At 45.9% G+C, this 16,145-nt stretch overlaps 1 protein-coding gene across 1 annotated transcript in view; it reads left to right on the top strand.

Moving 5' to 3' along the window:
• The window catches only part of ttll7 (tubulin tyrosine ligase-like family, member 7), a 64,718-nt gene extending 56,855 nt beyond the window's left edge, over nt 1-7,863 (top strand). Inside the window, exons 19-22 of the mRNA XM_071512038.1 lie at nt 1,520-1,693; nt 3,150-3,259; nt 7,054-7,129; nt 7,743-7,863. Coding sequence (XP_071368139.1) covers nt 1,520-1,693; nt 3,150-3,259; nt 7,054-7,129; nt 7,743-7,863 — 481 coding nt within the window. The remainder of the gene's footprint in view (nt 1-1,519; nt 1,694-3,149; nt 3,260-7,053; nt 7,130-7,742) is intronic.
• The last annotated feature ends 8,282 nt before the right edge of the window (nt 7,864-16,145 follow it).

Here is a 16,145-nt window from a genome sequence, read left to right as displayed (position 1 = left end):
ACTGACTGGTTCCCAAACATTGGTTTCATAGATTTATTTGTCTTCCTTCAAAGACACAAAGACACACACACGCACATATACACTTACACACACACATGCGTACGCACACACACACACACACACACACACACACACACACACACACACAGGGCGACACATTTTCAAATGCACCGAGTGGTTCCCACACATTTATTACTTCAAAGACACACATTTGTGCCCTCACACAGACACACCACACACTCACACAAAAACTCACACACCCCGACACACACATACAGACAGCTGCTGTGCTGGCAGCTTTTCATCTCATCTCTGATGAAGGTGCGACCTTGTTGCGCCTTCCTCTCTCCGTGTTCTTTACAGTTCAGTTGTTCGGCGGCCGTGTCTCCCCCGCCACAGAGGGCTCAGAGGGTTTAACTGTAGTCGCTGCCCACAACTCTCCATTTCCCTCTTCCCTTGCTTCCGTAGCGGCGGTAATTGAGAGAGAGTGAGAAAGGGAGAGAGTGAGTGATAGAGATGAAGGGAATGATAAGGCGAGGGAGAGAAATTGAGGGACTCGGTAACAGAGAAAAAGAGGATGTGAGAGGGGTAGAAAATGAGACATCGTAAAAAAAAAGGAGAGGAAAGATTACGGCTCGATGATCGAATGGCCAGATTTTCCCTTTGAGGGGAGTCGGGGGCCGCTGTGGCCCGAGGGGGGATTAGCCTAGCCTAGCCTAGCCGACACATCGCTACCCCCAGCACGCTGCGCCCCATGCTGCTTTTGTCTGATCACAGCCTGCCCTGGATGAACCAGCTAGCTGGCTAGCCCGTCGGCCAACCCCTCCCCACGGCAGGCCACGGCCCCTACAGGGATGAACCCCGCAGGGGGCCCCGGTGTCACGCGGCGACAGTGAAGCGGTGCACCTCAAAAAGCACACTCCAAATCCGAGTGCAACCCCCCTGCTCCTCTCTCTCTCTTGTTTGATATTTTATCTAAGGGACTTAACAACAATCAAACGCCCTGGCGGCTATTGTGGGCGCCGAATTCAACAGGCTTTGAAAAAGACTTAGAGGGAGAGATGGAAACACACACAGTTTTGAACCCTTTCAGAGAAAGCACCCCCCGCCTCCCAAGGAGTGAAAGGGGGGAGACATCAAACGTACCCCCCGGGGTTCTGTGTCTCAGTTGTTGAAGCTCTCTCACAGTCAGGGGTATGTCCGGGGTTGTAAAGAGGGTTAACTGTACTTGGATTTGTTTCATCCTTCCTCTCTGTGTTTCTGTCTGTCTTCCTGTGTGCCTGTCGTGTGTGTGTGTGTGTGTGTGTGTGTGTGTGTCTGTGTATCGCATTAGCGCACACGGTCCCATGTGCTCTGCGTTTGCGTGCATCATGCATGTGTATATTCGCCTCTGTACACGTTTCTCTCTCCAATACTTGCGTACATGGGTTAATATACAATGCGATGTGTAACTGTTAACTGTAAATGACTCTGTGTGTGTGTGTGTGTGTGTGTGTGTGTGTTCTCCTCTGTTCTCCAGTTCTTCGTGGGAGACCATCTTCAGTAAGAGCAGCGAGGTGGTGTCGCCCCAGGAGCTGCAGTGCTGCCGCCGGCTGGTCCAGCTGTGCCGCGACTGCCTGCTGGTCGTCTACAAGTTTGTCTCCGAGTCCCGCGGCTCGCTGACCGGACTCAGCCCCGAATGGGACGACACCAGGTGAGGAGGAGGGACACCCAACCCTGCCACGTCCAATATCCGCCGACTTATTTATTTTTGGAAGATTATTTTTTATAGTGTTTCTGCTTCTCCAGATAGTAGGCTGTACAGTAGGGTGGCTGGGTGTCCTAGCGGTTCAAGAGACAATCCCGTGTTGGTAAGGTCGCAGGTTGCGGCCGTATATCCTGTCAGTGTCGTTGAGCGAGGCCCTGAACCGCTCTGGACGAGAGCATCATCCAAATGCCTTAAACGTAAATGTAAACTGTAGAGAATGGCAGAAAATCCCAGAAGGCAATGGGAGGGAATTACATGCAGCAAAGCTTATGAGCAGTATTCAAACCTCCTCAAGCTTAAAGGCAGACTTGTTAGGAACCTTTAGTGTGGTGTCTTTTTTTTTCTGATTGATAGAGTTTCGTTCCAAAAGGAAAGTGGTTGAAAGGTTGAGTTTGTTAAGGCAATATGAACCACTGACTAACTGTCACTTTAGAAAAACACTGAAATAAACTGTATCCATATGAAGTGGACAATGCAGGCTATATTCTTAAACACTGGAATGTATGGAAGGTTGTTTTTTCTACCCAGCATTCGAACATGTGCACAAACACACATGCACACACACAAACATATAAACTTTAATTTTAAACTTTACGCAACTATCAACACTGGACCTTTCTCAGAAAACTTTTTTTGCCTCCCTCCTTCGTGGAGCCTTCGAAACATCATCTTCAAAATACCTAACCCTTTAAAAAAAAAAAGCTACATTCTATTTTTAAGGTCGATCCCCGCAGGAGACAGCAGCTAAGGTTTGGAGTGAGTGAACTTTTAAGGCACATATGCTTTGGGCTGGCGGACGGGGGTGTGGGGGGGTGTGGGGGGAGAGGGATAGAGAGTGCTGTTAACAGGAAATAATGGCCCACAGATTAGCGCTCAGGTTAGCCCGGGGCCCCTCGAGGCCTGCTTAATTCAATTAGAGCCCAGATGAGCCTGTGCTGCAAATGACCTTACGAGAGAGAGAGCTCCTTTTTTCCCGGGGCCTCGCTTTACATGATTCATAACTCTTACGCATATTTTAACAGGCTATCACTTTGCGCCTATAAAAACCTCCACTGAAAAAAAAAAAAAATTGGAGGGGGTTTGTGTTTATACTATAGGCTTACAGTTGCAGAGCTACAAATGTTTCGACTAATCTGACGTCTTTGCCTTTGATCGTTTTATCTTTAGCCAAATTGTTTTGAGGATGGATTTAAGTGCACAGAGCGTAAGAATTCATTAGTCGTTTATGTGAGGATTTAAAGATATAACTGGAATGGGATTTAGTGACTCGAGCATGCATGAACATTATACACTGGTGTATCCATATTTTTATAGGAGGTATCCTTGCGACTCCATTTAAGCGTGCATTGGTCTGTTTCTCCTTATTTCCCTCTGTGTGTCTATATATGTCTGTGTAAAAAAGCGAACCATTGGCTGCTGGACCAGCCTCTGCCCATGGCTCCACCTCTGCTGCTGCTGCTGCTGCCGCTTCTTCTTCCTCTTCTTCCTCCGTCACTTCGCCCCTCGACGCAGGTCTCTGCTTGGTTTAGTTCTGCTAAACCCCCCGCCTTCCAGCACCCCCCCCCCCCATTCACCGCTTCCTGCTGCTCTCACCTCCCTCACAGCCATGCCTATGGCTTGGTCCCACCTGCTTAACGATCGTCACTTTGGCTGCACAACCAACAGTCTAGCATGACCTCCTCTCCTTTCCCTCACTAACATTCAAATAAGGGATTGTTGATATAAGAATGGGATGGGTTTCAACAACATTGATATTTGCAATTTAGTCCATAATGTGCATAATGAATTTGAAGGAAAGGAGACAGGTGAAGGAAGCATATTGAGACTGTTTGGAGCATTGCTTGTCAACACCACAACCATTTGGTTAACTTGCTGTACATCACCAGCCAATCGCTCTGCTGCCACATAACGTATGCCTTTCAGTTGATGCTTTTATCCAAAGCGCCTTACAGTAGACTGATTGCATACATTTTTAGTATGAGTGGCCCCAGTGGGAAGTGAACCCCTCACCTGCACAGCGTCAGTGCCATGATCAACTCGCTGAGCTACACAGGAGCGCTCTCTTCTTGTCACAAGAAGACATAAAATGGTTCCCCTTGCACCGTGTGGTTTGCAGTTTCACAACATAAAAGGTTCATCTCTCCATCAGGCATGCAGGGAACGCCATGAGTAGAGTGGCAACCCCGCCACCACTCCTTTGTCCTCAGATAGTCGAGAAGCAATTAGGATTATTTTCTCATTGGTCGCATAAGCTTTGTATGGGAGGGTAACTTGTGTGTATGTGTGTGAGTGTGTAGGTGTGTGTGCACACGTGTGTGCACGCACGCGTGTCATGTGCCTGTTATGCAAGCATCATCCGCCCGCCTCAGTGACTGACACTCAGCTCACCTAGAGCTGTTTCTCACAAGCTACGTTTCCATCCAACTCTTAAGCGAGTTTTATGCAAACTTCTGAAATGTTGCATAAAATAAAATGTGAATTTAGTAAGCTTTAATCATCTGTGTTGAAGCAAATAAATAGGCTTCCTGAATGTCAGAAAAAACACATTCACCTGAAAAATGGAGTGTATTTCAAGAATTGATTAGTATTGGACAAGTTGTTTCATCCAACGATGAAAACAACAAAATGCACTTGGCAATATTTTAATGTACCAACTATTAGCCACCCTGCAACCATAATGGGCATCTTATACATGGGAGCGACAACAGGTGTGACATTTCTGGAAGGCCGTGGTGGACAGATAGTTTCCAGACAAAATTTCAGATTGTCAAAAGCTACTTTTGAACTGTTGTGCAATGAGCTTGAACCATTCATCATGCCAAGCCTCCATCATTATTTGACTAATGTGTTTTCATTGCCATTCACTGCATAACTTCAACAACAATAAATTCCACTTCAAGTGAATGCAAAACCTTTTTTGTGACATTGAGGAAATTTTATCAAATTTTGCCATTTCCATTTAGCATTCTAATTTGATAAATCACAATTAGCGAAATAATGCTTGAATGGAAACCCGACTAGCCCAGTTTCAGCGACTCCCACCTTCTGACTACTTCATCTCCTTTTTACTGCCCACAACTTTCTTCCAATACACACACTGAAATCAGAGATCATATACTCAGGCAAATTCAGCCCCAGTTAATTAATAATTCGCAGTCACTTGTGCATACACGCACACATACACACACTCGCACAGCTCTTGGCAGCCTTTGGCGCACGTCAGAGTGGGTGTGAGAGCTGGGATCTTGGGGGTCTCCATTGTTGACCACACCTGCCCGCTCTTGTTCAAGCATCCTTCCTCGCTGGAGTGCCTTGATCAGGTGTGTTAATAGCCTCATGGGTCTTAGCGAAGTCCTTCAGTCTGTGTGGGCAGACGAGAGGAACTAGCCAAACGGCCACTAATGACTTTTGCGCTAAGCCTGGAAAAACTGTCACTAACCAAAGACAATTTTCCCATAATGACAAAAGTTTCAGATCCTGTTAACTTTCATCTGTCTGAAAAGTGTGGCGATAATTAGGGTTAATTGGGGTGTTTGGCTGAATGTGGGCTGCAGATAACCTTGAAGCCTCTGTATGCCACTCGGTTTCTGATTGCGTCAGCTATCGCAGCGATCTCCCCCTCCATCCTTAGTCATGGTACTTTGTTGTGTCTGTCCTCCTGCTAATTCGCTGTGGCAGCTGTGTCTCGATAGAGGACGCAGGAGTGGCATCGACTTCGCCTGTCAGTAGGAACAGTAGTGGACTGTGTATGTAGTGCTGAGTTTTGCATGTAACGAATGAAGCGAGGGAGTCTCTTTCTCTCTCTCTCTCTCTCTGTCAACTAATGGTTTGAAGGGAAGCAGAAGCCCATGCAGAGGCTTCCCCCTGGCTTTCAAGCATGCACGTTGTTGCCAAGATCTTCTTCATGATCAAAAGGAGGAAGAACCTGGAAGATGTCGAAGCAGGGTCTAATTAAATATAGCCTGCAGAGACAGCGGCCGCTCGGACGTGAGGAGCCCCCCACCTCCCCCACATGATTCCTTCTACGAGCACAATATTCTCAAAGTGAATAGCAGAGGAGCTCTGAAGAACACACTCAGCCCCCAATGCATGCATTCAATATTTGATTTTCATTTTTTTCGCTCGCCATTTCCATGGTTGGGCCTGGGTTTTCAGTGAAAACCTTATGGAAATGGAGGGGAGAGAGGAGAAATCACTCTGCAAAAACCAAGAACAGAATCCCAACCAACAGATGGTTTTGGTGAATCTCATAAAAGAGGGTGATGGAATGGAATAAACTAGAGAGAGGGGAAGAGAAACATAAGCAATGTAGATGGGATGAATCCAATGGTGACACAAAATTATGACACTCAATCACTAAATGTCTCTGAGACTGCACTTTAAGCTGTGTAACAGCTGCAAATGCTAACAGCTCAGAAAAACAATGACTATATTTAGTGTGTGCTAGTCATGGCAGAGCTCATCCTGCCCTTCTGTTCTGTAAGGCTTGAGCAGTGGAGTTTCAGAAGAGGTGCTGGACTGTGCCCTTGTTCGCCAAGTTCAGCCACAGCCGAAGAAGATGTGTTCGACAAGTACCCACGGCCCACTTGAAGCTGTTTCAAGGACATTCTCGTTGAACTAAATGAAGTTAATTTGAATCCCTCCTAACTCTCCTGGGTCTGGGGCTGTGTTGAAGCGGATGCCCTTAGCGACAGGCTTTTTTTCTTTCCGGTCGACTTTAGAAGAAGCTGCTCAGCTAATTTGTCCAAGAGCTATTTCACAAGGAAAGAGGGCTGTCAGGGAAAAGTGTGCTATCTCCCCACCAGCTTAAAAGAAGATATTATTTTCACACACTGTAATCCTCAGCCCCAGTGGCTGCCTTTTGATTAGATTGTCACATCTTTAACGTTTCCACAGGGACTATTTCTTTTGACCATTGTACTCGTTTGACTAATGGTGTATGCGTAGATTTTTATTAGCAAAGATCGGAATTGTGGATGTGGCAATCAGGTCACAGATAATCACACAGTATGGAAAAGTATGTTGTGCTGGAAAAGCTCATAATGTAAGTCATTGTTCCAACTGATCAATCTTGAAGAGCTCAAAATGCCCCGTCTCATGTCTACTAAACAAGACCTAACATCTAATGCATAACTTCAAGTGTAACCCAGACCCAAACTTGGAATTAACTTTATCCAGGATTTGATCATCTCATCTGACATTGCTCTGACAACCACATCTGACTCATACCCAGTAACCAAGGAAGCTAGGCGCTGGGTTCAGCCCCTCCTGACTCTATCTCAACCTGACGCTGGTCTCATTCTCAGGTACTGGAACGCTGTTAGCAGGAGCTGCCTCACTGCTCTGTCTCGGTGGAAGGTGTCATAGAAAAGTCTTAGAAAGGTACTGACGTCTATGCCGCGGAATGATAGGTGAGGATTTTCTGTTCATGATACCAAAAGTTTAAAAGGTCAAAGTTCAATTCAGCTTGCGCTAAGAAACTTCATTGTTCTGAAAGAAATTCATCTTCGATCTGTCCAGTATGAGGCCGATAAATTATTACTCTACAAGCAGATAAATATTGCTTATTGCTCGTCAAACAGGACTCTAATTGATACCGCTATGTATAAATTGACAATTTGTGCATTATATAAAATACTTCATATCATATGGATCTCAACTTTTAAGCCTCCAGATTGACAGAGGGACAAATAATGTGAGCAAATCCTATTATAATTACACAGACACTGGCCATATTTTATTTTTTTTTGGTTGGGAATTATAAGATCTTTAACTCACTTGGCCATCGTTAAAATTGCAATATGCAAATGTGAGCTGACCATAACTGGTAGTGTTCACACAGCATTTTCATTTTAAAAGCAGGGGTAATGTGATTACTGTGCCGAGGGTTAATGCGCCCTGACCGCTAAACTCTGACTTTTGCATATCTAATCCCCTCATTATGTTCATCCTTTCCCCTCATCCCTCCATCCCTCTCTCTTGTCCGTCTGTCCAGGTATCTGCTGCCAGTGACCTCCCAGTTCATCATGAAGTGGCCTTCGTCCAGCTTTGGCCGCGTCTCCTCGGCCATGCCGCGCTCCCGCAGCCTCTTTGCCGCCAGGATGGGCCAGTTCTGAGGTCACCGTGGCAACCCTGGCTTCTGACACCTCACCTTTTGACCTCAGCCACCCTTAACCTTCACCCAGCCAACCTCCAGTCCCAGCAATTCCGGTTTGGATCTGTGCACGGGGCAGTATTGGACACAGGATGGAGCCTGGACCTTGGCCAAAGCCCCTGCGGTACACCAAAAAAGGCCAGACCATATGGGATAGATAAAGAGTCTTGTTGGGCTTAGTTTAGTTTGGCCCTGCCCTGCCTAGACCAGCTCCGCCCAGACCAGCACACCGCCGGTACCCTTGATCCCTAACTTTAGCCCCGTTAATATCAGACAATGGGTTTACCCCCTCTCTCTCTCTCTCATTGTAACCGCTGTAATATACCTGCTCACTGTACAGTTACAAGTCATGGTACTGTAAAGGGAAAGAATAACAAATACTAAACAATGCAAGGATTATTTATTTATGTACTTATTTATTTTGTAAGGTATTCCATGAATGCAGTGAATGCTGATGCAGAATGCAGATATGGAATGATATCAACAAAGCTATCCCTTCTTTGAGAAAGCGGATGTAAAAAAAACAAAAAAACAACAAAAGGCTTATTTTTGCTGGCTATGATCAATTACTTTGCCGCTGTCTGTATTTAATTTATTTCATAACTTATAACAGAGGTTTTATGTTTATAAATGTTTTAACAGTCACTTTATGTTCTAGTTTTTGCAGTCCAAAGTACAGTAGAGAGGTGGTGCCTGGAAACTTAAAAACGTTTAACTTTTGAACGCTAGCTTAATGTTTTACCTGTGTGATATTAAGTGCAGCACTATTGAGCAACACAATGTTTAGAATGTCAATGTAGTAAGCCAAGCCTCTTTGCTTCTCAGTGAGCGACTCGACTTTGACGCCACAGCGTAAAGAGCCAAACTTAAGTCTCAGAGAGCATCCTGTTTATGCACTTTGCAGTACGTCACAGAAAGGGAATATAAGACACCGCCCAGTGGGGTGTACGTTACGGTAGTTTTTGCATGCATAGATTTTAGCCCCCCCATCCAGACGTAGTCACTAGGCAGAGCAACCGCGTACGGAAAATACTTGAATTTTTGTGTTGTCATTAATTATTGTGTCTTTTTTATTGGCTGCACTCTCAGAAAAGAGACACTTCATTTTTAGATTTGTGGTCTTAAGTTCACGAATGTGTTGCATCACCTATGGATTGTACGGCACGTTGACGGATGTGAGTTTACGGCGGGGGAGGAGGGACATACTTTGCACGTCGTCTGCCCAGATTTACTGTATTGTGACTGCGGTGCTTTGCCTGGGACGAGCAGCCATACCTTGTTTTAGCAGCTGCGTCCTGTTTCCCCCCCTTTTACTGCAGGTACAAGTGCCAGGGCAAACAGACATGTGCCAGCATTCAGCGCATCTACTTAATGTGTTCAATTGGGTTTTAATTAAGGTTATTATGTCATGAATTACCGTAGGACCTCCGTTACATAAAGTATTTAAATGTTAATAGGGAGAACGAAGTGTTATATGTTTAGATAGACTGTGCTCTGTTTACTACCCCATGAGATCAAATACTACTGGTTAGACTTTTAAAGGTGGTAGTGTGCCAACAGATTATACATTACACTGTACATTTTATAACAACAATTCTGACTAATAGGTATAGCGGCAATTCCGTGCTAAAACTGCAAAAAAAATTAAAGGTGTGTTCTCCCCATATACTGAACGTCGATTCACAACGCCAAATATTTTTATTTTGCCTGATGTTTTTTTTTTGTTATTTAAGAGTAGTACTTTTTCATTGGAGGTATGAGATTTTTAATTTTACATAGCAATAAAATGTTTAAACAAACACATTTAATCTTTTTCGTGTTGTTGTTTTCTTGAAGTATAAATTACTCTTTTTGTTTTCATAAACCTCTCATTACTTGAACCACAGAAATACAGATAAATGAATCATTTAAGTAGCTCTTTGTTGGTGCGTAGCTGACACATTGCCAGAGTGTTATTTCTTACCAATTAATTACCTGAGATAATATCAGTGGAAATGGGAGCTGTGAAATAAATAAATAAGCAAAGTCACGCGTAGCTAATTACAAACACTGACTTTGACTTCTGTAGCGCTGTAATGGAACTGTAATGGATTATCAAATTTCCCGTCCACCTGATATCCGCTCCTCACACAGCTGTAAGCTCTGACAGGCTATCTGGGTCAGCCTTGGAGTGATATCGCGTTTCCCACCAGAGGCCCCAGTGGACAGGTGACACTCCTGACCTGTCACTCGCCTCCGAAACGAGAGTGTGTACCCAGCAGCCCCGTCTTGTTCCATCTTGACCCGAAAGCTGCCCTGCGTGTATATGTGTGTGTGTGTGTGTGTGTGTGTGTGTGTGTGCGCGCTCGCGGCTTCGCTCGGGAGGAATGGAGTCGGTTTTTATTTAGACCCGTCACGGCAGCAACGCGTGGCGGCGGCGTCCGGCTCCCTCTGACCTTTCCGCCCCTCCCTCCTCCTTCCATCCCTCTCTCTCTCTCTCTTTCTGTCAACAGGAGAGGTGGAGGCCGTGACCTTGAGGCTCTCCTGCCTCTGCCTTGGCTGCGGCCCCCACAACCAGACGAGCGCAGAGGCTGACAGCCTGGCGCTGCGACCCCGCCGCGCTGTCCAAAAATATCTCCCCCAGCAACAGGGCAGCGCTGTTCTGTCCTGACCTTTCCACTCGCCTCTCCCCTCCTCCCTCCCTCCGATTCCTCTATCCCTTTCTCCCTTACCTGTCCGCGGTCCAGGCAGCTTTGCAGCCGGTGTCCAGCCCTTTTTTTCCACCAAGTCCCTGCGGATGACCCAGTTTCGGGGCCCGTAAGCCGACATCCCTGGCTTGGAGAGTAAAAAATCGACTGGGAGCCTGTGTGAGAGGTGGATGGTTCAGATGAGATAAGGCGGCGCACACACAGACACGTACGCTCTCGCACACGCACACTGACCGGGGAGAAAAGCTCCGGAGATGGCCGAGCTTCAAAAACCTGGTTTTGCTCTTAATCCACTATTTCAGATGACATGGGAGGAAGAGAGCAGTGTGATTTGTACTGTAATTATGGCTGCTGGAGTAAGGTGTCCTGTGGCCTGGCTGCCCTCCTTTTCCTTTCTGATGAGACTTTATAACTGACTGGGCCCTGTAGTGGTATATGGCCTTTCAAATTACAACAGTGAGTTTGTTATTGTTTGACACAAATGTTATCTGAGTGCAGAGTGTGTGTGTGTGTGTGTGTGTGCTGGCCTGTTCATACCTGCATAGATTGTTTTATCTCTCCTAGCCTCTGCATGTAACGGCAACATGTTCTGTATGTCTGCATAGCATGTTCACATATGTTCACTGCTGCGTTTTTATTTGTTTCTCTTGTCTCACACCTGTCTCTGTTTGTGTCCTGACATCCGTGTCTGTGTGTGTATGTTTATGCGTATTCGCTCGGGACGCATTAAGTGACACCCTCTGCAATACATTATCCATGGTGTCTAGTTTACAACATCTTTCCTCTCAGCAGGGGCCCTGCCTGCAACCCACACATAAACCAACAGATAAACACAGGCGCACCGAGGGGCCGGGACGGTCTTCACTCAGCCTGTCCCTGCAGCCGGGGTTATTTGCCAGCACATACATTTCTGTTTCTCTGCAGCACATTTGCATTTTCCTACCAGATGAAGGCCTCAATTTCAAACCCTTCACTAATGAGTAAACACTTCACACACAGACACACCCAGTGTGTAGAATGAGTAAAGTGCAATTTCAGCTCGTTGCCGCCAACATGCCTATCTTGATGCGGACTGCGGACACATCAGGCATAATTTGCTTCATTCATATGTTGGGGAAATATAGAAAACGCCACTCAGAAGACATCAACGTTATTTGGAGATAAATATGGAGTTAACAACATGGTGTAGCTGACTGCTAACATCAACTAAGATGGATCAACATCATGATGTTCCCTTTAATTCAGTTGATGTAGCTGTGGAATGGGAACTCATCCCTCAACAATATCGAAGGTTAATTTTGGTTTATATTTTAAATTCTTTGTCCAAAGGCTGGTTGAGTCTGCCTCTGTGTACATCTGCTTTTCTAAATTACAGGTTGTGTTTCCCACCACAAGTATGACGTAAACCAAATCTGGCAAAGGTGAATAAAGTGAATTATTCCCCAATGAAACATATCAGAATTGTGATCCACACACACACACACACACACACACATACACACGTGTCACCTCAACCCTGATAACAGCATTTGTCTCACAAGCTAAGCTGCACCTTTAATTTTCCGTCTTTTACACACACACACACACACACACACACACACACACACACACACACACATTGTTAGGTATGGAGCTAATTCAAGGTGATTTGGGCTTATTCATGCATAGGTCACCCCATTTTTCGTCCAATGAGCACAAAAGGCTACATTCATCAACAAACTAATTAAGAAATGTTGCATCCTGTGTAATGGAAAAGCGGAATCTTTCAATGTTTTGTTTCTCCGCTGACTACACACACTCATACACAAACACGCACACACATACACACATACACACTCCACGAACCCAATCATTATGTATTAGTTTCTATACCCTTGGTTTGCCCTGTTTGAATTTTAATGGGAAGCTGGTGTTGGTTTGGTGCGCCGGCCCGAGTGTGAGTCCTTTCTCTCTGCCTTTGATCCATCCATCAGCTATCTTTTTTTAACCTGTGTTTATCGGGGGAAGGGTTTTGCTGAGCATGCATGCTTTTTCACCACCGCTTTGCTTCACGTTCACACATTAACACACATTCACACCTGGGAGCCGTGCAACCGCTGTTTCCTACTGCCGGTCACAGAGCGGTTAAACGCCGTTCTCACAGTGGTTGTTGAATGAGGAGAGGAGTTGCTCATTCACCTTCCCTGCCCAGATTTTTACACACACACTCATATGCATGAATTTAAAGCGGCGACCTTCCAGCCACACGCCCACTTCACTAACCTTTACGGTATGGTCGACCCCAGTTGGGCGTAGTTCTATGCAGAGGCTCTGAATCAGGCTGCAGTGCACCACTACCCAATGTTAACCTTGGTTCCAGCACTCAAGGAGTCTACTGTACTTTGTTCCAGCCACAGGGGGTTACAGATGAGCACAGCTCTGCATATGGCCATCATTCAAAGCCCCGGGCTCCCCCTGAGTGTGTGTCTTGAGTGTGTGTAACAAATGGAGCCGAGCAGTAAAGGTATTAATGTAAGGGAAAGAGCCCTGTGGTGGAAGTACGGAGGGAAGTCACTTTCTCTCCCGTCTGGCCCTAACAAGATGGAGAGGAGGCAGGTGTGAGAGGTGGTCTGCGCCTCCTTTGGCTGGATTAACACTTCTGATGGCAGAGAAGAGAGGAGGACTATCCTCGGTGTAGGCTGTCATTCTCTTTTTCCCGTCTCTCCTTTCCCTCCCTCATACATCCCCTCGCCCCCTCTGTGATCATTGCTCTCTGCCCCTCACTCTGCAGCGAGTGTGAGAGGGGAGACTCAAAATGAGAATAAATGAGGTGTGGGAATGTGTCTGAGTTCGGGCACGTGCGCCTGTGTGTGTGTGTGTGTGTGTGTACGTGCCTGCACATATGTGAGCGTCTGTGCATGCATGTACCTGCCTGCCTGTGTGTGTGTGCACATCTCTCCCTCTTCTATAGTGTCGAGCTGTGGAGCCAAAAGACTGTCCGGGGACTCTTCATCCACTTGCTGCTGAGTGCCCCAGGGGAAGGATTGAGCCTTGCAGGCTGGGATATTATCAATACAGGCCCTCCAGGCAGCCTGGGAGACAGGAGACGAAGCCACTGACTCACTCTGCCTATTAGTCCACTGCTGAGCGTCGGTGTGTAAGGGGAACAGCTGGTTTGACTGGAGCCTCTGCCAACCAGCCCTCCATCTCTCCCTCTGCCTTACCTGCTCCTAGGCTTACTGACTCACCTTGTGGATTTGGCTCAGACCTTCTTTTCTTTTTTGTTTGTTTCCTCTCCTTTTTTTCCCCCCTTCTCTCTCCCTGCCCGCCCTCAAACCCATCATCAATTTACTGCCTCTCCCCTGGCCTTGCTCCTTCCCTCCTCTCACAAATCTCTCCGTCTTTATAATCCTCACGCCCCTATTCTATTCTTTCCTCGCTCATTCCCCTGCCTTTGAGGGTGCCAAGGTACGCCTACACTCACATCGTGCTGCCCACTCCTGTAATTACATGTGCCCTGCTCTTTTTTAAGTGCTTCGTTTCATGGGGATGCCTTTGGCCCGGTGCCGTGGCAGTGAACGATGCTCCTCTCAATAGAAGCAGACGTAACTATTGAGCAATTACCCCGCCGTCCTTGATTCTTACTTTTCTTTCACCATTACTGTCTCTGTCCGTCTGTCTCTTTCTGGGTCTCTTATCTCTCTCAGGTATTTCTCACTTTCTTTCTCTCAGTGTCTCTCTGTATCTCTATTTCTCTGTCTCTATCTCTCATCTTATTTGTATTTTTTCTTTCTGTTTAGCCTTCCCTCTGCTTTTTGCATCTCTGTCTCTATTTTTTTCCCTCCAAATTGTGTGATATTGTATTTGTCTAATGAGGATGCTGACCTTGTATTTGCATGTCTGCACATTGCAAACAGTTGGAACCATCCACATGCTGAACTCAGGTCAACCACTGAACTGAGCAAGATGTATTTGAATATTTATGTAGTCTGGGTTTGCCGCTAGCACTTTTAATGCTTCCTCATTGTGAATACTTTGCATTGTCTGTTTAATAATATGCAACACATTCTAATGTGAAATAAGATGATACAGTGTAATCTTTATTTCAGCTCCCCAGTCACCCCTCCAATGCCATGGATGACCATGTTTCAGCATGCAGTAGCATATCAAATAGGGATCAAATAAAGATACAAGGCTAATGGCCGTATCACTTGCTGAGATGCAGGTTAACGTTCAACTCTTGGTCAGTCTTTAGCTTTGATTCTTCTTGCCGCCAACTAGTCCCATGCCAAATCATTCCCAGTCTTCATTTTATCCCTGATGCAGCACAGAGACAGACTGCTGGCCGATCTGCACTCGGCTCACCTCAGCTGGTGGAACACTCAACAGAAACCACGGCTCGGTCTCCAGAGTCGGCAGCCATTTTGAATCGCTCTCGAATCGCTTGACCAGGTGTAACCATGACCTCATCTTTTCCAAAAAGAAGAGGAATTTAAAAACGGTGACCCTGTGAACCTCTCCAAGCTGCAAGCACTCTCCCCGTGTCTGGATTCTTTTATTGTTTCCGTGGCTCCACTTCAAGGGTCTGTCTGTCATTGTTATGGCTGTCGGGTTCCACTGAGGAAGGGTCAGCCATTTTGTTGGAACAATAAGACGGACACAGGTCACCGGCGCTCATGACCCCTCTTGGTGATCCCTCAGGTGTCTAGGTCCACTCCAGTAAATGGAAGACAAACATGTCTAGCCTGGTAAAAATCCCAGAGCGTCTAGCAGAAGAGATTCTGTCCCACCGTTCATGTTTGCCACAGAATCACGCAACGATATCATGTGAGCATATTCTTATTCTTTCAGGCATACACACCTTATTTGTTAATTTCTTGTACTGTAATTGCAAAATGTTTTTCACCCAATTGTGTGTGAGCACTTTGTATTTCTTTTACTCCATTCACAGAAGGGACTCATAACAGCACTTCTCCATTTTGCTAACTTTGACTGAATGCAGGACTTCTTTTTGAAGCCTGAGAGATTAAATAGTGTGATTTGGCGAGATTAGACTTCCCAGACATTTTCTGCACACTTTGTGAGAAATTTTGTGTATGTGTTGTGTGTGTGTTTAGGTTTTGGTGTGTGTCAGTGTGTGTGCGCGCTTTGATTGTGTATTTAGGCAAATCAGTGTTTGTGTTGCATTGGCAGTGTGGTAATTTTGCATGAAATCACTTTAGTAAATATAGCTGTTATCTTGCTCCCATTATGTCTCAGAAAGCTAGTCTTTTGAAGCCCACATTTTAAAGTTTACGTACCCACAGGAAGACGTACGCCACTCAAGGTCCTTCAAACTTCTGTTTACTTTCTGCATTGGCAAAACTTTCTTCGCAGCTGCTCAGGGGCGTGAAATACAGCCAGAATACTTTTTAAGTTGAGATGGCACATCCAAAGTAAATGGACGTGTCTACAAAACAAATTGACTCCTCTCTTTCAATAGTCAGGCTGACGTCAATTAGCCTTGCGGATACTCAATGGGAGCAAATTGTTCTAGTGTATCTGCAGCTTCTCAGCAAACCTGAACAAACTCAGCTTT

This window comes from Centroberyx affinis, unplaced genomic scaffold (genome assembly GCF_046629955.1).
Source record: "Centroberyx affinis isolate AG114_WGS23_722 - 3 ecotype Tasmania unplaced genomic scaffold, CSIRO-AGI_Caff_v1 ptg006031l_1, whole genome shotgun sequence".
Taxonomy (NCBI): Eukaryota; Metazoa; Chordata; class Actinopteri; order Beryciformes; family Berycidae; genus Centroberyx; species Centroberyx affinis.
This window is presented reverse-complemented; position numbering and strand designations above follow the sequence as displayed.